This window comes from Amblyomma maculatum, chromosome 2, assembly GCF_055883805.1.
Source record: "Amblyomma maculatum isolate TAMU_Amacu chromosome 2, ASM5588380v1, whole genome shotgun sequence".
Taxonomy (NCBI): Eukaryota; Metazoa; Arthropoda; class Arachnida; order Ixodida; family Ixodidae; genus Amblyomma; species Amblyomma maculatum.
The window spans coordinates 16,468,731-16,493,940 of record NC_139345.1 but is presented as its reverse complement, the minus strand read 5'-3'; the positions used below and the strand labels follow the sequence as shown (position 1 = coordinate 16,493,940).

General features: G+C 43.7%; 1 protein-coding gene across 3 annotated transcripts; it reads left to right on the top strand.

Moving 5' to 3' along the window:
• The first annotated feature begins 63 nt into the window (after positions 1-63).
• Positions 64-25,210, top strand: LOC146198043 (alpha-galactosidase MYORG-like). 3 transcript variants are annotated; one of them, XM_084593357.1, is made up of 9 exons: positions 862-879; positions 953-1,079; positions 3,039-3,342; positions 7,078-7,314; positions 7,535-8,331; positions 11,236-11,404; positions 12,274-12,480; positions 13,141-13,329; positions 19,187-25,210. In XM_084593357.1, the coding sequence occupies exons 2-9, from the start codon at positions 1,012-1,014 to the stop codon at positions 19,508-19,510; spliced, it is 2,295 nt and encodes a 764-aa protein (XP_084449483.1). In that variant the 5' UTR covers positions 862-879; positions 953-1,011; the 3' UTR covers positions 19,511-25,210. The 3 variants fall into 3 exon arrangements, with proteins under 3 accessions (XP_084449484.1, XP_084449482.1, XP_084449483.1); XM_084593358.1 differs by lacking the exons at positions 862-879; positions 953-1,079 and adding an exon at positions 64-603; XM_084593356.1 differs by having other exon boundaries at positions 652-1,079.

Sequence of the window (25,210 nt, the reverse complement as noted above, 5' to 3'; positions counted from 1 at the left end):
AAGATAATTGAAAAATATGAATGCGGCACAATTCGTTCTTCGGTCAAAAATCCAATCCGATCTTGGTACTGGCTGTATGGTGGCTGTTTGTTTGTGGAGCGCTTGTAAAGTATGTAAAGCTCGCGAGGAATCGTTGCTAACTTTGCATACGAAGTTACTGTATTCTCCGGATGCTCTTTGAAAAAAAGTGTTCGTTTAGAGACATCAAGTGGCACATATACGTGCGTACTCAATATGACGCGTCAGCGGAAGGCACACATCTCTGTTATCGCGGTGATGACTTCTAAAAGCCGCCGCCGATAGTGGGGTTTACCCCGCCTCTGAGAGCGACGTGCCGCAAGCTTTGCTGGAGGCCGCGCTCAGAGCTGCTGCTGTTGTGAGTGCAGGTGCGTACGTCGCGCGAGTAGCGATCCATGCGTGGAGGAGTTGACAGCTCTGAGGACGCCGCTTCCGTCGTCGTCTGCGTCACTCCGGCGCTGCGTCCCGTTGCCTGCCCAGGAATGTCAGTTCTTCGTCGCTTGCAGATAAGCGGTACTCAATGAACGGTTCGGCCTCTTCGACACCTTGACCAGCGAAGTCGCAACAGCGCACAGGCACAATGAGGTACTTATGGGCGACTCTCTGATAAGCCGATGCCTCTGCTTGTCGATACTTTCGGATCGTCATGCACTACGCTGCAGGAGGTGCATGTTGCATATTTGCGCTCGTTCGGCATGGTTTCTGCACTTCTCATTAACGTGGATAGCATTTGGCATTGCACGAAGATCCCGCGCCATGCGCATTTGCTAACCGAAGGTTGCATGGGGCCCCTGCGCGCATGCGCCTCATTTGAGCTGACAAGAGTTCCAAGGATCAGGCGTCAGTAGAATTGCACAAGAGGTAGTGGATATGCTGCATTGAATTTCGTCGTTTTTACTTTCTTTTCCCCGTTTCTTTTTTATTCACGCATAAGGCGCCGACGCCCCTCGAATTGAGCTTGTAGAACGTTTCCGGACACCGCTTTCTCGGTGGATGGCTCAGAATTCTCGAATGACTGGTCGGAGAAAGAAAGATGGGCGGGCCGGAGCGAAGTTGCAACGGTTAGTAGAGTACTTCGGCAACTCAGCCGCCCCTCTGTGTTGAAACGCTGTGGCAAGCTTTTTTTGTTCTACAGAAATATGTCTGCAAGGGGATCTGAAGTGCTAGACTTGCTTCAGAGCGCCTGTGTTCGCGCATGCGAATTTTGATTAGCAGAAGCATCCACTGTTACTAGCGTTCACCACATTTTGCTGATGATTTCAATGGACTTAGGCTTTGTTGATACTGAGAAGCAGCGTAGAAGAAATCATTGTAGTCTTCAAAGCTTCTGCTACAACACTATACAGAAGCGTTTCAGACAGGCACTCAGTGCAAAAATGTTTTCTGGCCCTATGATTTTTTAGCATGTAAGATGAAGCCTTTGGCTATTATTACAAGACTGTTTGCCTAGCAGAGGTGGCATAGCTTTGATTAGTGCTTATGACTTGATGCAGTTGTTTTTGAACATGCTGTAATTACTGAACATATCCATTCATCTGTATGACTGGAAATAGATAATGAACCTTCTATAGAGGTCTTTCCTTTTTTTTTTTTTTTTGACATATAAACTAAAATAATCAGAAGGCATTGGGTTATCGTCTTGCACCCAGAAGTTTTCAATTAAAAAAGCGCTAGCTTGAGAACATTGCTTTTAGTGAAAGTACAAATTTATTTAGTAGTTGTCAAAAGCCATATTTAACAAATACAAATAAGTTATAACTGTCGAACAGAAAAGCATCATAGCTTTAATTCATATTTATTGTGGTTTAATTTGTCCATAATGGGCTCTGCAGTATGCTCAGACTTCGTAGAAGAATTTCTTACATCTGTGGCTGTGGTGGCAGGGATATACATTTTTCTAAAATATACTTTTAATTCATAGTTTAAAAGAACTTATTTTAGGCACTTGGTAGAGCGAGCTTCAGAAAGCTGCGAAATGAGGACTTTTGAGCCCTTTTGCTGAGTCGTAACTTCTACAAACTGTATGAATAGTGTAAGGCCTTGGGTAAGAGAAAGGGAATGTGAGGCTACACAGTACGAAATGACAGCACCTGCAAATAACTCTGCAACTTAGAGTTTACATCCAGGGTGTCATCACGGTACATATTTGTTGAAGGCTTCTAGTGGCAATATGAGCATTAGAAATTACGCTGAAGACACACACTGAAAACTGGTTTGGGGACATGGAGGTAGCAAAAAAATAAAAACTTGGCAGATGGGATTAATTTAAATTTCTCTTTCTGTGTGGTTAATCACAATTCCTAGCTTCAGCTGCTGTGGGATTGCTGCTTATGTATAGAAGGGAGCAGCAGAACTTTTTCAGGTGTTAGTGTGCTGGCCTTGAAAAATGTAATACATGAAGAAAACATTTCTGGCAAACTGTTTTTTTTTTTTTGCTTCTATAATTTTAGGAATTTAATCATTATTACAAAAATTAAATCTGGTTATCTCCTTTAGCGTACTGCCTTCTTTATTTTTCAGCAGGGGAAGGGCTGCAACATTTAATTTGCGTCTTGTATTTACATACATAGGTGCATGCTGACTCAAAAGCTCTAGCTGAATGTATGCTAATTTATAACTGGGCTTGCATGTTGCATAAAATTTAGATCAGGTTGGTACTGAATTTGGTTGTTGTACAGGGACTTGTGTGTATTGGTACTCAAGTGAATACAGATTTTCAAAATATGACAGATAAATCAGGTCTAAAAGAACACAGCTGCCTGTATGGCTGCATTTGTGTGATGAGGCATAAGATTGTTTACTCGTTATAACAACTCATTTCATCTTAACTTTTCATAAGATTTCTAGTTGGCATGCAGAAAATAAAGTGTGCAATGTGTATAAAACATATTTTCACGATCTCACAGTATGACTTGTGAACCACTGGAAAGCAGTACAATGTGTGAAGAAGTTTCAACGCTGTGGTGTTCTTCATGCAACATTCTCTTGTTTAAATGCTGGACTGATATCCTTCAAATCAGCCTCCCCGAGGCACTAGGTGCTGCCAGCACAGAGGACCTGCTGCCACTTGCAAGCGTAGCAGGGCCCTCACTGGAGCAGGAGGCCAACAGTCAACCGGCAACAGCCGCCACTTCACAAAACACCACTCCACGAGACACGCCACCGTCGACACCCGGGCTGGCACGCCGCCTGTCTGGTGTGCCGGCCCTCAAGCTCAACCTTGACGACGCAACATGGAGCTCTGTGAGGCCTCCGAAGGCTGTTGGTGCCACGCATCTTGCACAGCGCAAGGAAGAGCCCAAGCGTTCAGGAATTGCAAACAAGGTAGAGCAGCCCACTCGCATGCCTTTGTGGGGTAGTTTTTCTTCCAATAATGCAGAAGCAGAGCAGAGGTGGCATGATAAACTGTGAGCTTGGCAAATAAATTCATAATTAGTTCACTGTTCGCACAGTGCTGTGCCAACATAAATATATGAGTCATACTAAGAAACTTTGAAATGAGGACAGCTTCTGCCTGTGGTGGCTAGTCCAAATTGGTATGTTAGCTTTTGCATTTTTATAAATGCGGATGTGGTTATTCCAAGGTTCCTTAAATGTAATAAAGTGGTGTGAGATGAGTTAACTATAGGCTCAGGAGAAAGCATTGTTCTAGCTTGTGCAAAATGGTTTTTCGCTTGTTGTCAGTTGAGACATCTGACAAATGTCCTTGCTTCATTTATATGCAAGCTGAACGGAATGAGGCAAAATATTCATTTGACTCTCCCAGCTGTGTGACACCTTATAATTTTAAAAGAATTTTTTAGGCTTAGTAGGAGTTGAATGTCGGGGCCACTTGGGCTCTGGGCACTTGAATACATTTTTTCTTTGCTGCCCTGTGGGTCACTTCAGTGCAATGAAATTTAGAAAAGAAAAGAGCAGAGAGGAGAGTCAAGTTCTTGTCTGCATTGTCGGAGCTGTGATATTTTGGCATTGTTTATTTCAGAATTGGAATTTGGCACTTGTATGTCAGCCTGTTTCGTGTTTCATTGTTTTTTGGAAGTGTTGCTCAAGGCACACCGAATGCTGGCAGACATCCAGGGCATGTGACGGAAAGTGAAATGCGCAGAGGGAGGGGGCTTTCCTAGTGTGCGCGGGGGATGACGGGAGGTCTGTGCCGACATTTCATCGCACTGTCTCCTTCCTGTCGGGGCGGCGCGCTATACGCAGCATTTCAATGGGGGCCTCAACGTAGTTTTCGTATTCTTAGCCTCTTCTTCTCCTTTTTTTCCTCTTATTCTTCTAGCTGTGCAATGGGGTGCTCTTACTGGTTTTCACGAAAGGTGTGTACTTAAAGCTTGCTGCTTGTAGTGCCTGCTTAGTTGTGTGCTGTGCTCACTCTGTTCAAGGGATTCATTGTTTTAGATTTGCACGCAGAGCCCAAGTGGGCAACGGGCATTATGAGCTGCATGTTTCAAATTCAGTTTTTTCGCTTCAGCTTCAGGATGACCTTTGTTAGCCTGAAGTTCAGGGAGCCTTGTTAAATCATTGAACAAAAATTTGGTTGTACACATTGGGTAACCCATTACTTCGCTGAGTTTTCACATCACAACTCTGTGCACATACGAAGGGAGCCCACATCACTGACACAAAGCAAAACATAAGACTTTTTTTGTTGTTGTTGATCAGTGTGAATTATAATAATGTACTCATGGAGATAATTGAATAGAAAGTAAAGAAAAAAAAACCACATGCCACCAGTGGAATGCGTGTACATATTGTTGTATAGAGCTTTGATGCAGTCTGAAGTCAACAGGTTGTCAGCAGCCTGTGTGTTATGGTCAGGATATTGGGCCGCAGTGTGACAAAACATGGTGAAGAAAAAAGTGGACATAAATGCAAATCTTTCATCTAGTATCGAATAATTCGTCATCACACATTTTATGACAGATGTTGCGGGGGAAATGGGGAGACACCTGTTAGATAAAAATAAACATTTGCTATCTCTCGGCCTTCACTTTGTTTTGAGGCATTTAGATTTGTCTTTCAACGTGTCTTAGATTTGCTGTGGAAAATAGACAGGGGGCTAATTGTTGCTAATTGACAGTGTGCCAATTGCTCAGATTTGAGTAGCATCAACAAAATATTAACTGCTTTTCACTATAGATGTATTAGCTAGCATGATGTTGAGGTTAGGAGGTTTATTATTGTGCATAATTTGGGAAATAAAGAGTTAACATGAACTGTTGAGGTTGCATCTACTAGTGTTCAATCTCATATTTGACCACTTTCTTTTGAGGGAGGAAAATACAGCAGAGAATAGCATTAACAAACCACCATCACAGTTAAAAAAGATTTTATGTGCAGAATTACAGCTAGGCAAGGACAGTGGTTGAATGAAAGGTGAACTTTTGACATGTAGTTAAGAACATCTTTCCTTTCAAACAAAGTTCACAACAGTTTGAGGACTGTGAAAATTGTTTGTGAAACATTTAACAAATGTTCTTCAGCAGAGAACTTGTGACAAAAGGAAAAAAGCTGAAATAGACGTCTGAAATTGTTGATTACAAGAGCTATGTGGAACTGTAATGATATTTGTTTCTTACTTAGCAAAATGTCCCCTTGTAAACTGCTTTGTATGGGTTACATTCCTGGCTTACTAACAGCACCTGCATACTGGTGCAAACTATATCATGTACAATTTGAGGGCTGAACTTGCAATAAAATGAAGGTATTAACAAGATCCTACCATGTACATCTGATAGGAAGCCTGCTGCAGATGCATTAGATTACAACACTGGAGAGGTTATAAAATTTGTTTTAAAATTGAAATCACTTATAAATTACTTCTTTTTGTTACCTGTACTCTTCTTGAGATTCATGGCAGCTGCTTTTTAATGGAGGCAGAAAGCAAGGCATGCATGCATTGTGTGATGCCAGTGCCTGCTAGAGAACACTAGGGTTTTGAAATTTCTCGCGTCCTGCACTGCAGCATTCCTCATGGCCGGAGTTGCTTTGGGATGTTAAATCCTGTAAACCAAACCGAACCAACCTTAATTCAACTTTCTGCTTGGCCTGGCAGTGCCCTTTAATCCTTGAAGCTGTTAATGCGGTAGCGTACAGCTCTCACAAAGCTGTGTGAAATAAGGTCACATGGTTTTTCTGCAGTTCTCTTTGTTCATGCAACAAAAAGTCCCTATAAAAACACGGAATTTCTGACCCGGTCGGTAGTTTGCGATTTCTTGTTCTGTTTCTAGCTTTAGATATGGCCTGCCTGTCGAAGGAGAGAAAAAAAGACAGGTTTCTCCTAGTGTGGCATTGTTTTCCATGGCATGGCCTTCCTGCATGCATGATAGGTCTGTAAAAGAAGAATAGCATGAGTGAGATGCTAGTTTGCTTGGATCTTGGATTTTAATCTGATAGTTAAGCTGACATGTGTTGTGTTCTTTGTGGCAATGACTACATAGGCAGTGGAAGTAATTCTGAGCAGAAATTGTTCTTTTGTGCAGAAGTATTTTCCAAGAAGAGCTTGCCACCATTACTGTTGGCTACTGTTTATTTTGCTACCTTACAGTGTTATATGAAACACCAGAATTTGAAAAATTTTTCTTTCTTAATGGAGCAAAGAAATGTGGAAGAGGCTCTGTTTTATTCGCATGCTAGGCTTAAATAGGCATATGCAGCTAAATCTGGATCTAAGGGATGGAGGATGAAGGAGATCAGGTGCTAATAATAAAAAAAGCCAACAGTTATTTGCAGTCATCGATAGCAGGGCCTGTTTTTGTTCTTTTGAATGTCATTGACTTTTATCTTTTTATTTGTAGTCTCAGCCTGGCCTTTCAGTTTAGTCATTCATTTAGAAACAAAATTTCAGTTTAAGTGAAATGTAAAAAAGGTGGTATGCTAAGGTCTGTGTGTATGTTAAAAATATTTAAGATGTCTAAATTTGTCTGGAACCCCTTGTTCTTGTATCAGGCATTGTATGCCTCAAAGATAGTAGCCCTGCTGTTTATATTTGTTTGTACTGATATTTTCCTCAGTTTCACATGCTGAAGTTTATGTGGCCCGGCGCATTCAATGCAGGCAGCCAAGGCTCTGGCTCTGGTGCGTCAGAGCCGGACACCTGAGTTCCGCTTCCGACTCGTGCTAGCTGTGCTCTTTGTGAGCATAGTGAGTGTAGTGGTGCTGACGTGGCATCTGCACGAAGCATTCCAAGAGGCCACCCGACTGTCCACTAAGTCGGATTTTGACCCCCAAACAAGGAAGCTGCGCCTACTTGACCGTGGGGGCCGAACTCTGCTCCAGGGAGAGCTTGGCCAGGTGAGGACCTCTGCATTTATCACTAATCTCTATGAAGACAATACTGGTGTTTGTTCACATCAGATTGAAATGATGTCCTATAGACTGTGCAGCTTTATATATTTTTTTGTTTGTTTGACACATATCACTGGTTCAATTAAGCTGCTTTGTTAGAAACTGAATCATTCTGTTCGCATTGTTAGGCCCTAAATTAAACTCTGCATGCATAATGTTTGTACAGGTGATTCCTCCAGCTCTAGAGGCACACATCTGCCCTGTGCTCCACCTTGGCTACTGTTATGAGTGGAAGTACCGAGCACGCCTCGAGATGCGCGTGGCGCCCATGCAAGATGAGATAGCCTGCTACGAAGTGCACTGGCGCGCCGCGAGTGTTCACACAGAGCTGGTGGACTGCTACGACCTCACGGGTGCCCACTGGTTCGGCATGGGAGAAGTAGCAAATCTGAGCTGGCCTCTTTCAAATTTACAGCTCAACACGATGGCCTTTGAAACAGGACGCGCTGATCCACTAGGCTCAGTGTTAGAGCCGTACTGGTTGTCGTCGCGCGGTGTGTCAATCCTAGCCAGTCCCAACCAGGCGCTCATGTTCAGCTTCAACTCTTCCGGCAGTGAACGCCTTTGCCTTGCAGCAAAGGAAGAGCTAAACTACACTCTATGCACTGGGCCGGACGTACTTGCCATCCACAAGGCATCGGCACCGCACCGTCCCGAGCCAAGTAATTTCACGGCTGCCGAGGAAGTCTTTGTCAAGCACCCAGTTCTTGTACCCAGACCAGGAGAAGATGGCAACCTAACGCAAGCAACGGTGCACGAGTATGCCAATCGGTTTGTGAACCACGGCTTTAATGGCGGCTTTGTCTTGATCCGGGATGGCTGGCAGCAAACTCAGGGAGACCTGACTTTCTGGAAGGAGGCTTTCCCACATCCAGCTGAGATTGTCCGGATCCTGCACAACAAAGGGAACAAGGTTCTGCTGGATGTTCATCCCTATTTCTGCCTCAACTCCATCAACTTCAGGTGCGTACTGAACTTAATGTCACTGTATGCATTGGGCTGCACTGGGCAGGATAGTTGTACTGCACATACTCTAGAGGTGAGAAGTTCAAGGCTGAAAATATTGCTGCTCTGTTATTGCCTTTATGCTTAACCTGAACTTGTGCAACAGCATGGGACAAGTTGTTATTAGTCCATGTTTAGAACAAAATGGAAAACCATATGCTTTCAATGGCTTTGGAAGGCGTAGATTTCGCACAGTATTTCAGATATCGTTATTTTAATTTTCACGATGATACTCGTACAGCCAAGGATACAGAAACTGCAAGAGAATTTGCAAGAAACTGCAAGTCAAATTTTCTTTGACACATGGCAGTTGTACAGAAACACATCATGCTTCCTTGGGTATAAGCTGCTCCAAAAATTAGCAAAACATGACCAGAAAGTGATGAAGGTGCACATTTTATATGGATTTCAAAGTGGGAGGGAGCAAGGTTGGCTTCACAGCAGTGCATGCCATTCATCATCAACATCTTCCAAGTACTATCATGCTGGGTGTCAGTGGATACTCGTGGTGATGTACTATTCCCGGGACATTGTACTGATGCGGTCAAAGCTCACCTCATGGGGGAAAATAGTGACATTATCATCATACCTGGTAGCATGGGTTCCGTGCTTAGAGCTTTGAGTATTTGCCTCAAACAGCCACAAGATGTCCATGAAGTGGCTGTGTTCTAAATATCTGGCTTTTGACTTTATGTCCTCACACAAGCACAATGTTGTCTGATGGTCAGATATCGTAAGACTTGCCAATAATCATTGTTGCTTGGAAGGCAGTTTTAGCCAATATTGTGCATGTAAATTTCACAAAGTCCGCAATTGCAGAAGCTTGGATCAGTCGGAAGATAGCATCTTGAACAGTGGTGACAAAGGTGGTAGTGAGGGTGGTACATTGTGGTGATTCAAGCGTTGCAGTGAGATTTGGGAAGTAAACTTCATTGGATAGCAAAGTGGTCACTCCTTGTGAAGCTTAAATGTTCTTAGTGGGCAGGTTACACTAGACTTTTTTTTTCTCGTCTCGAAGGTTGAAATTTGATGTGCGAGCTATAGACCTTTGCGTTGGGCGAAGAGGATGTCAAAGCACCTCCTCTCTGAACTGTTGCAAACCGGTTTCGCTGTCGCTTCCACGGTGCTAGCGTCATGTACACACAACAGTCCAGCGCCCATTATGGCGATACCCAGAGAGCCCTCATTGAAGGAACAGAAAATATGGTGTTCGGTCGGAAATTTCTGCGACACCACCATCTCTGCCAGTAATTTTACAGGCATGCTAGCATTCAATCAACATGTCTAACTGAAAAATTCATTACAGCAATATTAATCACTTTTGAAAATAGTTTTGCGTTTTTGGAGAAGAGCATTCATGCTCTTTTCAGGAAGCTGGTGTTGATTGTTTTTTTGGTTGCTGACAAGAATGGTATTGCACTTGCTGCAGCATTTTGAAATGTAACCTGTCTTTTGTTTTGTAAAGTAGTGTGTATATTCTGAGATTCTATATTTATTAGGTGTTTATGCGGCTCCGATTTCATTCCCCAGCACTTTGCTATAAGTGCTCAATGTCCAAAGATAGCAGTATTAGTATAAAACATTTTTTGGGAAAATGGGTTAAGGGGCAGGATTGGTTGAGTCCTTAGTCAGGGACTCCGTTGGCTGAACCTGCTGCGCGAGCTTTCGCAAGGTCCTTTGTGCCGCAAGGTCAGAGCTGGACAGGACCACCTCCCAATTTGCCCACGTTGGATTTTCTTTACAAGATATGGCTTGGCTTCCTTGGCAAGCCCATACCATATGGTAAAGGTCTGCTTTCTGGCCGCAAAATGTGCATTCACCGTACATGTCACTGTTTGAAGGTTGAAGGTTTTCGAAATCTCAATAGATGTCCATCAACGATATTAACTCGACGGCCATTGGAACTGCCTGGGTGGCAGCTCTCTGTGGTCTTTGAGTCTATAGGCTATATATTCGAGAGCCTTTGAAAGGGCCTTGTGACAGGGGGATATCATCCAACACAAAATAAGCTGGTACCACTACGATAAACTAAGGTTGCCTAAATTCTCCTAAACTCAGCAAGTTATTGTTTAATTCATTGTCACATTGATTTGGTTTATTGGTTTTAATGTTCAAAAAACTATGGCTATGTAAGATGCCATGGTTGAGTGTTCCGAATAATTTCGACCACCTGTGGTTCCTCATCATGCAGTGTCCCATTGAGGTATACTTGTAGTACTACCATTAACCTTTTACTGGTTCCACCATTAATCACTTTCCATTTCAATTAAAAAGGAATTTTTGTTTTTTGTTTTTGTCTACACAGTCCTTAAGAAAGCTGATCAGTTTTTTAGCACAAAGCACTGTTAGTTTACTGTGAGCATGTATAAAATATTATATTAAGTGTCGTAGGGCTTGGAAATTCTAACATTGCAGCTGCAGTTTTTGTCAAATTAGCATTTGATGGATTGTCTGATCACACATTTTTCATGACATATGCATGTGATTCTTGAAACCTTGTATAAAAGAATAAAAGAGCATTTTTATGGATCACAATGAAAATATCTGCACAATAATTCTAAAGGATGTGATGTACAGTCAGGCCCATCATTCCGTGCAATATTACTTACGTCATTCTCTACCCTGCATAAAAAAAAAAAAAAAAGCACCGCACTAGTGATACAAAGAGTGTAGAATTTGTCTGAAAAAAAAAATAATAATAAAGAAATGTTGCTTATTATTACAGTGCACTGGCAGAAAAGGCTGCATGTTCACACTGTAAACAGTTGTGCATGGAGAATCTTAAAAGATTAAGTAGCCTCTGTTGCAACTCGTGAATATATGTGGGCGTATCTCTAATGTACTGCTTCAATGTTTTGAAAGCATCCCTTATGGCTTCAGGGCTGCCATGGATGGCGAGTACCTGCTGGCTGACCAGAGCAAGGTGCCATTGCTAACCCGCTGGAATGGCAGCCTCTGCGCTGTGGTCAACCTCTTTGAGGAACGGGCTGCTGACTGGTTTCTGGAGCAGCTCAGAGAACTTAATCGTACGGTGAGGCACCCATTGCTGTTTCACCTCCTTTCTTCACTTTTACAAAGGAGCTCAAGGGCATTTATTTGGTGCATATTTCCCAAAGGCTGCTAACAGTATCAGTTGCTGTGACTTTTCAGATCTGTGCCTAAACTCATACAGTGCATGTGAATTTATGCTGTATGCAAGACCTGCTTTAAATGCAGCTTGGGTATGCTCCAGTGCCTTGAGTCCAATGGCAGACTGTGTTTTGCTGCTGTGGTGGCATGGTTTGTTGCTTTATGTGAATCTTCTGCCCTTGAGATACTAGTCTTATCTAGCGCTGCTTGGAAGACTATTTCAGTCATTCGGTGTTCTTTATTGCATTCACTGTTATTTTGGCATATTTTTCACAAAACATACTGTTGAGGTAAAAGCCCTTTTTATCTCCACAGTCGTGTTTCTATGATCTTTTTACCTGCCGAAGGAACTTTGTCTGAAGGTCTTTTTGTTACTTTTCTTGATATGAGCTGCATTGCACGAAGATATGCTGAAGTAGACTCCAAGGTCTGGTAGTGTTGCCATTTGATTTTGTCATAATTGGGTGTGGGTGGAGAGGGTTTCATTCACTCTGCACTAATTTACGCTCCCTTTGCCATCTTTCATTTCTGTCCTTTAAGTGTAAAACTAATCATGTGTCAGTGCATGCACATGCTGAGTTCTGAGCAGTTTGCAAATGGCAAATCCTTCTCCTTACCACTGCAAACTGTGATGGGCTCACCTATGTGACTGTATCATTTGTGAGTGTAACCTGGCCTGTATTCGCTTGGAGACCATGTCTTCGGCTGATGATTTCTCTCGAGATGCATTATGAATTGCTCTTTCGTGTGAACTGTTGGTTCTACTTGCAGCTTGGGGTGGACGGCTTTGTGTTTCGTGGCGGTCAAGCTCGGGCGTTGCCTTATGGCCAGGGCCGGTGGGCGTCGGCATTCTTGGGGCGCTACCTTGAAGTGGCTGCTCGCAGCAGCCCTCTTCTTGGCACTCCTGGTGGCGCTGGTTTCGTCACCCTGGCACCACAGCCGTCCACCTGGGCAGCATTGCAGGGCATCCTGCCAAAGGTGTGCAAGTGATGACGCATGTCACTGTGGCAAGAGAGTACTTTCGAGCATAATCACTATTTAGCAGTGACACGTGTTGAATGAGAACAGTGTTGCTTAAAGGAAGCAAAATCATTGCACATAGTACAGTGTAACAGCTAACACCTGCCTCTCTTCTCATCCCCCCTTCCCCTGTTAGCTACTCTTCTCTCTGTGGAGACATCTATGCCACAGTTAAAGATCCAGGGGTTTGCAGCTGTTACTGTTACAAGAACTGCATCTCTCATAGCCCGAGTTACTTTGGGACGTTAAACCCTACAAACCATACAAGAACTGAAGTCCTGGCTGTCGAGGCTCATTTTAACTAAAAATAAAATGATTTGGACAATGCCAGGTCATTTGCTCTTCGCTAGTATGCAATGCCTCCCTTTCAGAGCCAGAGTTCCATCTATTTTTTGCTTATATCAACCATTTATGGCCATATGCTATGGGAGCTCCTGCAGTAGTACTGCAGTAGTAGTACTGCAGTAGTACTAGTAGTGTGACCCAATTCTGCATGCTTTTACTAAACTTTTTTTTTTTATTACCTTAAATTTGGCTTGTGTGGCCTACCTTAGAAATATCATGATCTGGTGTTTTCCTTATCGCAACCCCATGTAGCACTGCTGGCGTTGTATGCAGGTTTTGACTTTGGGCTTGATGGGTCACCGTGTGGTGAGCCCTGGCTGTGTTGGTGGTGACCTTGTGGCTCCTGGGACCAAGCCTGAGCGGGAGCTGTACTTTCGCTGGTGGCAGCTCGCTGTATTCCTGCCAGTTCTGCAGTTCTCTGTGCTGCCTAGTGACTACAATGACGACTTTGAGCTCACTAAGGTCAGAATCATCTTGCTTAATTTTTATGTGAGGAGGGCTTAGAAAATTTAGCATTTCTTATATGCCTTGATAAGCTGAATAAATGAATCCAGAGTGCTTTCTCAGTAATATCTTTAACGACTGCGCAGAGAGTGATATTTAACTTCAGTTAGGCAGCGGCATGGAAAGAAGTCAAGAATCAACATTTTAATCACTCATTCTTTTTTTTTTTTTTTTTTTTTACCTAAAAGTTTTTATTACAGATAGATGTGAGAGCCTTTTGTCATCCTTCTGGTGGAGCAAAATTGAATCAAGGGCTGTATTGTTCAAAAACTGCCTTAATCGTGTGTGTGTGTGTGTGTGTGTTTTTGTAATGTGCAGTACAATTGCAGTATACAAGCACAATTTATCTGTATGGTGAGCTTGGTCTGTCCGAGAGTTGAAAAGGAAATAATACGGGCTCACAGCATGGAGGTTTAGAGCAGACTGATTTTTTTTTACAAAAGAAGCCTGCATAGGAAAACATTTAGAATGAAAGCAAACGAGAAGAAGACATAGGACTTCCCAGAAACCTGCTGGAGTGCAGGTCTTTGATTAAAGGTATATTAGCTTTTTTCCAGAGTGGTGGGGCTGCCTACAAACCTGTACGTGGCACATCCCTCCGGTACTAAGCACTGAGAAGCGGTTGCTACTTGTACTCGTGCAAATGAGTTACGCTTGCAGAGGCTGCTAGGCAGGGGTGACCGCAGCCACATTTATGAAAGACTAGCCAGAGTAGCAGTAGGCGGAGTGGTGGCGGCGGCAGTGTTGAATCGAGGTGTAAGTACCGAACATTCTCCAGTGCTCACAATCATTTTGTCTCATTCTCTTATGTGTACAGGTCAAGTAAGGCACTACAAGATTGCTCCTCCTAGACGATGAGTTGAAGTTAAAGTGAGCAATGCAGAACACATTGCCACATCCAAGTTGTCGAAGAAGCCAGGTAAAGCAGCAGGTGTCCAAATGTGCTGCTTAGGAGGATGGCACTAGCTATTCATCAAAGGGCAAGCCTGCAGTGGTCGTTGAGGGACTGGGAAGGAGGTGTCGATAATCAATGCATGCAGAATGAGCCCAAGAACCTTGTGTGATGAGCAGAGCTTGCGGCTTCAGGATTGGTAGATGGAGAAAAGTCTGTTCGCTTCCCAGTGTCGTAGGGCAGTAGCAGAGAAGGAGAAAAGGGTTGCTGCTGGCTGCAAGATACAAGAATGTGAATTGGCATTGGAACTGAGTCGGTGCGGGGATGCTTAGAAAGGTTTGGGGCACTCCATGGGTTGAAGCAGGCACAGCAGCGATACATGGTAGTGGCGGGTTGTGCGAGACATACTTTGTATGTGAGGTGCCTAAGTGAGGTGGCGAAGTGTGGCAGGTGGGTACCATGCAGTCGGCAAGCAGTGCGTCTGCAGTTGAGTGCTCTGGGCCACTGGGTGGATGTGCATGTCAGTGAGCAGTTGAGCAGGAGCGTTGGCTAATGTGGATGCCGGTAGGTTGGAAGAGACAGAAGGAGGCATGACTTGCTGACATGTTGGCGTTTTCAATTCGGCAAAGATGCAGGTGTATGTTGCAGTATGTGAGGCCTCACTTTTGATAGATGACCTAGGATATGGAGAGCAGCCATGGTTGACATTTGGAGGGTCTTGATAGCTCGTGTTACTGGCAAGGGTGATCTGGATGCAGCAAAGGCCAAAGTTTCAGAGAGAGGTGTTGGCGCAGGAGTCACTGCACAAGTGGATGCAGGCCCACTTGGTGCGTTCTGGTTGGGGAAAGCCTGGCCAGATGTGTTGGGTAGGAGTGGCAGAGAGCTGGCTGGTGACACTAGTGGCATGCTGTGCCCTGAGAAAGCAGCCGGAGATGAGAATGATGCTTGTTGAGGTGCAGACGCTGGCGTCAGCGAAAATGGGTATTCCACATCCTTGAGCAGCGGCAGGTAGTAGGAAGTGCCAGATCAGCCATGACGGCAGTATGCAGCTCGTCGTACGGCTGGAAAGCCAAGACAGGGCAGGTGAGTCGCTGGCATAGGAGGTTGAATAGAAAGATGTTGCCAAGGTCTGCATGTCTGAATGGCTGGATGGTAATGCCATTAAAGCACATTACAGCCTCAAGCTAGGAAGACAACCGTGCCTGTAGGCCGGTGTGCCGGAAGCGGCTGGTCGAAAGCGAAGTCATACCAGCCTATCATGTGGGAACGCCACCGGGAACAAAGGTGTATCGTATGTCTAGTGACCACAGCTACCTTTATTAAGGTCAGTAAGCGAAGCAGTGGCGGCAGTATCCATCCGAGGCTTAGCTCCTGTGCATTCTCTAGCGCTCATGCTCGTTTGCCTCGTTCTCCTCTGCATGTGGCTGGCACTAGTCATGTGAGGCGCTACAGACTCATCAGAAGCTGTTGAGTGGAGCATATGTAGTAGAACATGCTAGAATTTATACATGTAATGCCCAAGAATAAACAAATGTTCACAGTGGGTTGCGATCTGAACAGTGCTTGCCCATTTCCTCTCTTTCAGCATAAGCATTACATAAGCTGATGTAGTCGTTGGTGCTGTGCTATTATTGGTCAGGCCGAAATCAGTAGCTGAGCTGAACAACAGAATGCTGGAAAGCTGCTCAGCATTTTAATTGACAAATAGTCACACTGCAAGCCTTGCTCAGGTACTGTTTAGAAGCATTTTTTCCCTGTGGATGTGCATTTATTTCCTTGGTGTAGTTTATGGTAAAGCAAACAGACAGGTTTACTCACAAGCCACATTTTCATTGTATCATCCAGTGGTTCATTTATTTTGTAAAGAAGATGTGGGTGTGAGACCATTTGTGTGTCATTTGAAGCTGCACGTGCACGTGTTGCTGTCTCTCTAAGTGGCCACGATGGCTCCCTCTTCTTCCTGGGGCTGATTGTAAAATGATGTCATAGGGCCAGTGCGCAACACAAGATGAGGACACGTGTTGTCCAAGCCTGGACCTGCGAGGGGTTCCTTCACTTGTCCTTCACAATCGAGCTTCCCCACAATAAAGCTTGTTACAGTCCATTTTACACCCACATTACAAGTACATTAGAGAGGAGACAATGCAATGGGGCATCAGTGAAAACTTGGAAATGGAAACAATACAAAAGAAAGGATTTTAAATTTCAAGTTGGTAAAGCTCAAATTGGCAAATTTCTTTACATAACAAACACTGCATCTTCCATGCCATAGTATTGATGAGAAGATGCCACACTGCAGTGTCTACTATCTCTGCTGAGCGCAATCTGAAGCTTTTTTTTCTCCTCACAAAAGTATCCCTGGACAACTGGAGTGTGTGGGCATAGATAGGTGGATAGAAGGGGAGGTGTCGAGAGTGGGGTTGACTTCAAGCAGAGTAAAGTGGTTCTTCTTTGCATGTCTTTCTCACTAGAGAAAAATAGAGCGCTGCACCGGGACGCAGTCAACGATCCCTGCTTTAGACTTGCGGTACCAGGGGGGAGGCGACAGAGGTTGGTTGTATGTTCTTGCAACCTGCCTCAAGAAAAGCCATAGTAACAAATGAACAAGATATTCGAGGTATTCGGGAAATTGGGATTATATCTGCAAAAACTATCTGTGGTGCATCACTTTAGTGTGCACCACAAACACATCAGAGGATTTTAGCTAGGCTGGAATAAGTACTTACGTGTCAAAATGTCTGAAACCTTGTTTTTGTCATTCTAAATGTGATTGCAATTCTCAACTGCGTTTGAGTACCTTTCGTTATCTTTTCTTGGCGCCAGTAATGTACTACTCTATGTTATGTATATAATATTAATATTAAAGGCATTGCACCTGTTTGAAGGATGCAAAACGAATCAAACTGAACATTTAATGGCACTGCCATTGTCCACTCAGTGAACAATGAGCCCGCGTTTGTGCACCTTGAAACATGGCCCAGTTGCAGCGGTTGAACTTAGCAAGCAATCAATTGGGTTACAGTACTTTGTGATCATCATTAAAGGCAGTGTAGTGGACACTGTTTTCAAACGTTTGTTGGACTGTCTCAAAAATCTAAGAGGAAAAACAAATTCTTTGCATAATGGAAGACTGAATCATGTGAGGTTTAGCATTGCCTTTAATGCAACTTCTGGATGTTAATATCAGTGATTATTGAGGGCTGGTTAGGATTCACCATGTCCTGCTGTACCCAGTTTAGCCAAAGTAGTAAAATCCTTGTACCTATCAAGAATGTTTTCTACCACAGAAAAAGGGAGGGGGAAAAAAAAAAAAAAAGCCTGAAGTGAAATTTTGAGTCCTGTGAAATTTGTAGAATTTGCCGGCACACATGTAAAGGTCATATAAATCTGCGCTCTTTGTATGCATTGATCTCGGTGTATCTACAGCTATTCATTCCCACTAAATTATAAGAAAATGTTTGATTTGATTTTGAAGCCCCTCTGTTTTGGTAGAAAAAAGGCGGCAGAACTGTCCCAGGCAGTCTATCAGGAAGCACGGCCAAAGAAAAAGATACAGTATAGATTTGCTTCGAAGGGAACTTTTCTCTTACAAAAATAAGGAACTCGAATTGCCATCCACATTGTTCCGATTTACAAGAACTTGCAAAATGTTTTGCTGACTTAGGTTGACCCTTAACTAGCATCAGATCCTCACTATGCATGCCAAATTTAGCAATGGTTTTGTGCAGTGTGTGAATCCCGCAGCACAACACTTGAGTAAAAAGAATAATAATCCTCTCAGTAAGCAGTCATCATGAATTGCGCAAGCTTTTCCACTGTGCTGGCAAGCAGACGTTGTGTGACAGGCTGACAGCGCCGCCACACGGTGCAAATGCGTATAGGGGCCAGCCCTGATGGGCCAGTTTTTATGCCTCCACTTGTGGCCACCCAAGCACAGGCAAGGTCAGCATTTCGCTTAGCCAAAACCACAGTAATTGACAGTAGAGCAGCTTTTGCAAGGAGGGGAAAAATACTTGCAAGTGTTATTTTAAGGTGTTATATATTTTAAATGTTTAGTTAAAATGGATAAGCAATTGTTTAATCTAATGTCTGCTGCTCTCTGGTTACATGCATACTGGTTAATTAGCTTTTTGGAATCGAAAGTAAGATTAATAAACGGAGGGGATACTAAATCTCTTTTATTCGTATGATGCGGTCTTGTGGACCCTTGTTTTGTCTGGACATTTTTCTTCTCACCTAATAACTAATCTTCTAAATTGTGCCTCTTTTTTCCTACACAAGCTCATTAGTGCACATTCGTAACCTATAACATTATATGAGAGACCACCCAGCTTAGATAAGAACCACACACACAGGCGTGTGGCCTAGGGGCAGCATGTCTGAGTCAGGATCCAAGGGTTCTGGAGGGCTTCACTCTGATCTTGCCCTCCCATCTCAAAGGCTAAGCCCGAGTTGGCTGTGCCTGCTAACTCGATCTTGTCGTTTGGTCTTTCGGTGTCTCACAACTCAACAACCATGCGAGCGAAGGACGATGCTAGAGGCATGCCTATGAGTTTTCCCGCTCTAAGCTGACGCCGGATTTTCTGGACAACAAGGCCTTCAGCACTTTCATGTTAAAAGGTGTGCTCTCATAGAGAACCAATTGAATCATAGGAAATCGATAGTTAAAACAAAAAATTGAAAGAAATTGTGAAGTCATGGTCGTTGTGATTTCTGACTTAGCAGGTATGAAATTATCAGGCTGTGATTGTAGCTAACTTCTTGTAGTTCATATCAGCCACGAAATTGAATTCTTATTTGAATTCAGTGGACATTTGATGTCAAAATTTAGTTCTATAGCCAGATATCACTCAATTTCAGTTTGAAACTTGCTCACCTCTGGAATATGCTTTGACAATGTTGGTGTGCACATGCTTGTTGCAGGTGTCTCGAGTGTTAACGCAGTTTCGCAAAACGCGTGTGGAGCCCGCCATGAAAGAAGCTTTGGAGGAAGCTGCACCCCTGGTGCGGCCTCTGTGGTGGCTGGACCCTCGAGACCACAACACGTACGGGGCGGGCCACCAGTTTGCCTTGGGCAACAACCTCATCGTGGCCCCTGTGCTGGAACCAGGCCGAAATTCGGCATATGTCTACCTTCCGCAGGGCTGGTGGTGCGAGGACCAGAAGTTGCATCGAGGTGGCAAGTGGATAAGTGTCACCGCTCCACTGGAGAAAGTCACCTATTTCTCGCGTTCAGACAAGTGCTGAAGCAGCTGACATAGTAATCCCAGAGGAGATGTCGAAGAATGGTGCGAAGCACCAGCTCAGGACGGGGCGTCAACATCTGGCCCCACTGTCTGAGCTTAAAGTTGCTTAACATTGGTGCTCAAACTAGCTTATCCTTGCAGTTCAAGCACAATGCAAGTGGCAATGCAGGCATTCCATTTTGCTTCTATAGTGTACAGCTGAGAGTTGTGTTCTGTGTAGCATAAAAGAAAGTACGGCGTCAACAGTGAGGCTTGCTCAAACAGAACACAGTGTTCCTGGGAGCGCTTTCACAAAAGGCAGAACGTGACAGGGAGCCAAGTTATAAAAGTTCACCTCCCAGTGCGACAGCCCAACATAGAAAAAGTGCGTTTTACCCCAACTGACAAAACAGGCATGCTTCACTGTTCGTGTCTCACAGAGCACATATCAGAGGAGGTTTGGATGAAGATATCCGAAACACACGCAATCAGTCCTGGATAGATCGAACCCGTGTATACTGATCTATTGCTTATATCGAACTCAAAATATCCCCTTGAGAATTCTATGCAAAAAGTATAGCAGCGTTCACACTCATCGAGCCTCCCGTTCTGGGGAACATTCGCTATACTGAAATGCGCACTGTGTGCCTGCAAGGGGAGCTTCTCCTTATGGTGCTGCATTGCCGGGCAGGGCAGCTATGTGGAAGGGCAGTGTGCCATTCGTAATTGTTGTGCAAATCACGCAGCATTCATAAACACGGCGCATGAAAACATCCTCTGATGTCGTCAGTGTTGTAGTGCGCTCCATGAGGGTGTAGCCACCCCCTGGCTACACGTTTGTCAAACTGGATCAGCTGTGGGCTGAGCATCCCTTGGGCATCTGCTGGCAGTGCTAAATGCTGTAAAACCGCATGTTGATGTAAGCGCTGAGTCTACTTCTGGGGTGCTTGTTTTCAACGTGACACTGCTACCATGTGGGGAAGCTCGCATTCATTTCGCCGGTTGTTGTGTGGTAAAGCCAGCTTTGCCAACCAAAAAGCTTGCGACGGCTCTCACATGGCCCGCTTTGCTGTTGAAGTCAAAAGAAAAATGAACTGACTGTATGCTGTTCATTGAGTCAATACTGCTTTTATAATGTGCCAGCGAGAGAATTGGACCTCTTGTGATTGGCGACGTATAGTTCCAAAATGCCATCTTTTACAGCTTTGATGTGAGTCCAGTGCCAACTGCACTTGGGCCGCGCGGCGCGAGACTCAAGCAATGTGAGTTTCGACACTCCGATATGGTGCACAGAGCAGCACCCTACTTTTTGATATCTGGCACAAGGTGGCGCTCGGCATGCGAATACGCTTCACCGGTCACCGCACCGATGGCATGCAGCATGTTGCTACACGAAGTGCACAGCTGGCATGCGTGCATCATATTCAAGCTTCCAGATTACAGAGAAGCTCATTTGTTGGCGTTTCTTGTATATCTAACCATTTCGTGATCCTCTTTGAGTTTGATATATCTAAAATTGACTGTAGCCGGTTATGATTAACAAAGAATTGAGTGTATGGTTGTGATTGTGGCAATAATAACTATGAGTGGTGAGCAGGGAGTGTATAGACAAAGGGAAACAAATGCAAGAAACGGGACGTGCATTCAGGCCAAATATCAATGGCTTTTGCCTGTAAGTGGGCTGCTGTCATTCAGTATCTGACACATCCAGCACAGTAGTTCAACTGAAGGTGTGCTCATCCTGCTTTGAACGGTGCAAGTTCCAGTGTGTTATTAAATGTTGTGCATTATGACTACACTGCTGTGCTCTAAGTCAAGTGTTTCTTGTCGCCTTTTGAGAGGAGACTAGCTGGAAAGGCAATCATAAGGACTTGTGGTTGAAATCTGGGGGTGTTATATAGCACATCGCTTATGCCGAGATAGAAGTGCTCATTGTGGCTCAAGTTTTCTAAGGAAAGAATGTTTCATAGACTAGTGGAAGGCAAGCTGCCCTTGTTGAAAGTACTGATAAATCTTTCAGCATATGAGAAACAAAACTCTAAACCTGCACTGAAATCTTATTATTTAAATGTTTTGTCATTATCGCTAGCTTAGAAGTAAAACGTATAGAAGCACATTGTCTGGACAAAGCACCTCTAATGGGCAAATTTGATGTTTCGGTGTAATGCAACAATGAACCACTTTGATTCTGAGGGTAGCACTTGCTGAATTAAATGGCAAAGCACTTGAGAGTGAACCTCTGTTGTTGAGGTTCTCACTTTCTTGTATTCTTAGCAGTCTTGATACTCAATGCTTTAGTACTGAGAAGAGGCGTGTAGCCTGTTGTTATGGCATTTTTGGAACTTGAGCTTGCACTGATGTTATCTTCCTTGGTGCCTCGCAGAAAAATGTCAGACTGTCAGCAAGTATTAGCTTGCTCATCAAGTGTTCCTTATTATGCACAGCTTTCAAATTGTGAGGATTCCTTGTAAAATTACAGTATTGTACCTGCACGATTATATATATACACGCATACATACACACGATTTTACAAAGGGGTGAAGGGTGCTGCCATATTGGGGAGCTGGGCTGCTCACGTAGCACAGGAAAGTGTTGAAGACTTCCCCCTTTAACAGCCCAGTCAAACCGGTTCCTCCAAGGATCGTGAAATGGTCTATATATATATATGTATGTGTATATTATCACGTGGTGGTGACAAGGCTGTAAACATCATAAGAGAAGACAGGCATAATCGCACTGAAATCAACTCTTTATTAGGCTGACTTGCACCTGAAAAAGAACTAAACAATTGGTGGCGGCGATAGCAACAAACATACTCTTGGTCGTCGAACTGAGAATGTCCGCTTCACTCGTCAGTGCTCAGTTCTAGGTGGCAAAGAAACATCTAGACAAAACCGTGAACAATGGCTACCATAACCTGGAACATTGTAGAAACACAAGCGAGTGGTCGGAATCTTGAGACACATCTCGGCGCATCTTGCGCGACAAAGAAACTGATAAAGCTTGACAGCGATCATGAACAAACAATGAATACAGAATGGATCCATGCGCCAGAATCGGAGTGATAAGACCGCATGCCGGCGGCTGCCTAAAGAAGAACAAATAAAGATTTGAATGGTCTGCAGTAATATATTCTTGGCATCGTATGCTCTTGATACTCGAGAACGTGCCTACAGGACCACTTGAACTGGTTCACTGTTATTTTCAAACACCTGATTGGGCCACAGTGTTTGCGCTAGTTTGTTTTTTGTCAGAAACTGAGTTGAAATTTTCTGGATTCAGCTGCAGTGTCTATAGTTTCATCCTTGCTTAACAGAAGGGAGAGACCTCGATTTTTCTAAACCGTAGTAAAAAGAGGCTACACGCTTTATTTGTGTTGGCATGAGCTGTATGTAGTCCTGCAGCCTCTTGTTATTGTGCGGGTATGCGGGCGTACATAGCTGGCAGTTGCTCTTGGAATATTTTGTTGTCTCTGTATTTTACCTTTTTAGCTTTTGATGCTTACAATATTGTTGAATATGCTTGGCCATAGAGGAGTATGCAAGGTTTTGGTGCATCATTCATTGCCCTGTTTTATGTGCTTAGCTGATTATATGACGAAGTCTGAATATTATGCACAATGCAGTCTTTGCAAGTCATTTTGTGTCTGACGAAGTCATGCATGAATGAGACTGATATAGCGAAGGTCTTGATTCATGCAAAAAGAGTTGCTTATCTGTGTTCTTTTATGCTTTATTCTTGTGTCGTTTTGTACAGTAGGCTCCTCTTAAAATGAACGTGGTTAAGGTGAGTTCCTAAATAATATGAACAGTGTGAGGCCATTGGTTCGTTTTTCACAGGACTCAGTGTTAAGAAATCTGCTTAAGGTGAACTTTTACTGTGACCGTGAGCCAATGATGACCTTGCATAATGGGAATTAGAAGGCATCCGCACAGCACTGTTGGTGAAAAATATGTAAAAAACAAAACAAAATGCACTCCTACCAAATGTTACCTGTACACCGTCACCGTCGTGGAAGACTGCAAAGAAGCTGTCTTGCAGTAGCATGCTTTGTAGGGGGAAGCTTTCTTGTTGGTGCAAAAAAAAGCAGGGCACCATTATGCCTTATCGCGGCATTGCACATGCGTCATACCATGCGCCGCTATCCACAATAAAAAGGCATGTATGCACAGTGTGCGCCCGCTCGTCGACTTAAGGTGTGAAAACTCCAAGACTGCATTTTCAGCTGACATAGCATCAAAATATGTGTTATATTGCAATGCAGAGATGGCCAGATATCAGCGCTACATATGTAAATATGTGCAGTGTGCCTGCTTGTGGGATGGACAGCAGCTATGCTGCAGCAGGAGTGAGATAAGAGACAGTGGCTGCCCTGCTGGGTACGCTCCTTGGAACAAAATGGGCAACAGGTAATTGAAGAGCAGCAGACAAAGTTGTGTAGCCTTGGTTTAAACATTGTAGCTAGCTGATCTACAACTTTTGAATTGACAGTTTGTTCCTTGTGCTAGGTTAAGCTACTAATGAACTATGGCAAATGAAAACTATACTGAAGACTAGGCCAGGTGCCCCTCAGCAGCTCTATATCGCTGGGCTTGGCCACTCTTTGGTTATAAGAGCTTGGTTGCATTCTTTGTCAGCTGTAGTGCATAGATTTCCACTGGTCGTGCATCTCGCATGGCAGCCAAGCCAAGAGTATTTCGTGCGACTTTCAAGACCTGCATACGTCTTGATAGCTGGTTTGAGTTGTCAAGGGAATTGAGCTGGATGCAACAATCATAGCCCACTGCTCAATTTTGTTTCGTGTGTGTGTTTCTTTTTTTAATACATATCATTCCAAGCATTCCTCATGGGGAACTGTTTTGCTGAGTCATTTTATTCAAGAAGTCAGAGTTGTAATGGCAGTCATTTCCACTCTCTTTGGAGGCATATTGCTTCTATACCTCTGATGACTCATTCTTCTTTTGTTCATTGACTTTTGGGTGTGTGTGAGAGTGGTAAATGGAAGGTAAAAGTACGGCACATTTTTCGAGCATATTCTTCGAGCTTTGGTTTGTCACTTGCAGTTATGCATGTGACAAATTGCTGCTTTATATTAAGCAGACACGTGCATTTGAAGTGCCCTGATCAAAGTTGCTTGTGCTTGACTTGCTGCATATATATGGCAGAAATTTTGCCTGTGGCATTTGTATTCAACACTGTCAGATGATCATGCTTCATAGGAACTGTGCTTTGTTTCCTTGTTATATGTACATACCGTTGGCTGTGATAACCAAGAGTTTGTGAAACAACGTCGGTGTTAAGCATGTTGCTACAAGTGCTAGTGTTCGTGGTGACGTCACCTTTGGCTGCCTCTATTCCATGTATTATTTTCTTCCATTATTTGGCCATTATCAATCAAAAGTAATGTTTCTGTGTGGTGGTCATCATAGTTCTCTATCATTACTCTTCAGGACTTCTTAGATTGCAAATTACAGGAAGTCTTGTCTTGAGCTTCAAGCATTTACCCTTTGTTTATATACAGACTTTACACCCTTGAATAGCAGCTACAAGGTATCTGTGTGTCACAAATCATGACTGTGAAAAGGTTGTACAAAATGTTTTTGAGCTGTTTTGAAAGTGGACTTGTTTCTATGCAACCAAGATACTTATATGTTGTGTTGAGTTGCAGGAAGCAGTTGTTGACTTAAATGCAATTAATAAATTGTATTTTTGATTAAAATGA

Excerpts from the sequence above, each read along its gene's own strand:
- LOC146198043 (XM_084593356.1), top strand. The coding sequence starts at position 1,012 with ATGGCTCAGAATTCTCGAATGACTGGTCGGAGAAAGAAAGATGGGCGG. Across the intron at positions 12,481-13,140 it reads TGCAGGGCATCCTGCCAAAG|GTTTTGACTTTGGGCTTGAT; the intron begins GTGTGCAAGTGA and ends CGTTGTATGCAG. Across the intron at positions 13,330-19,186 it reads ACGACTTTGAGCTCACTAAG|GTGTCTCGAGTGTTAACGCA; the intron begins GTCAGAATCATC and ends TGCTTGTTGCAG.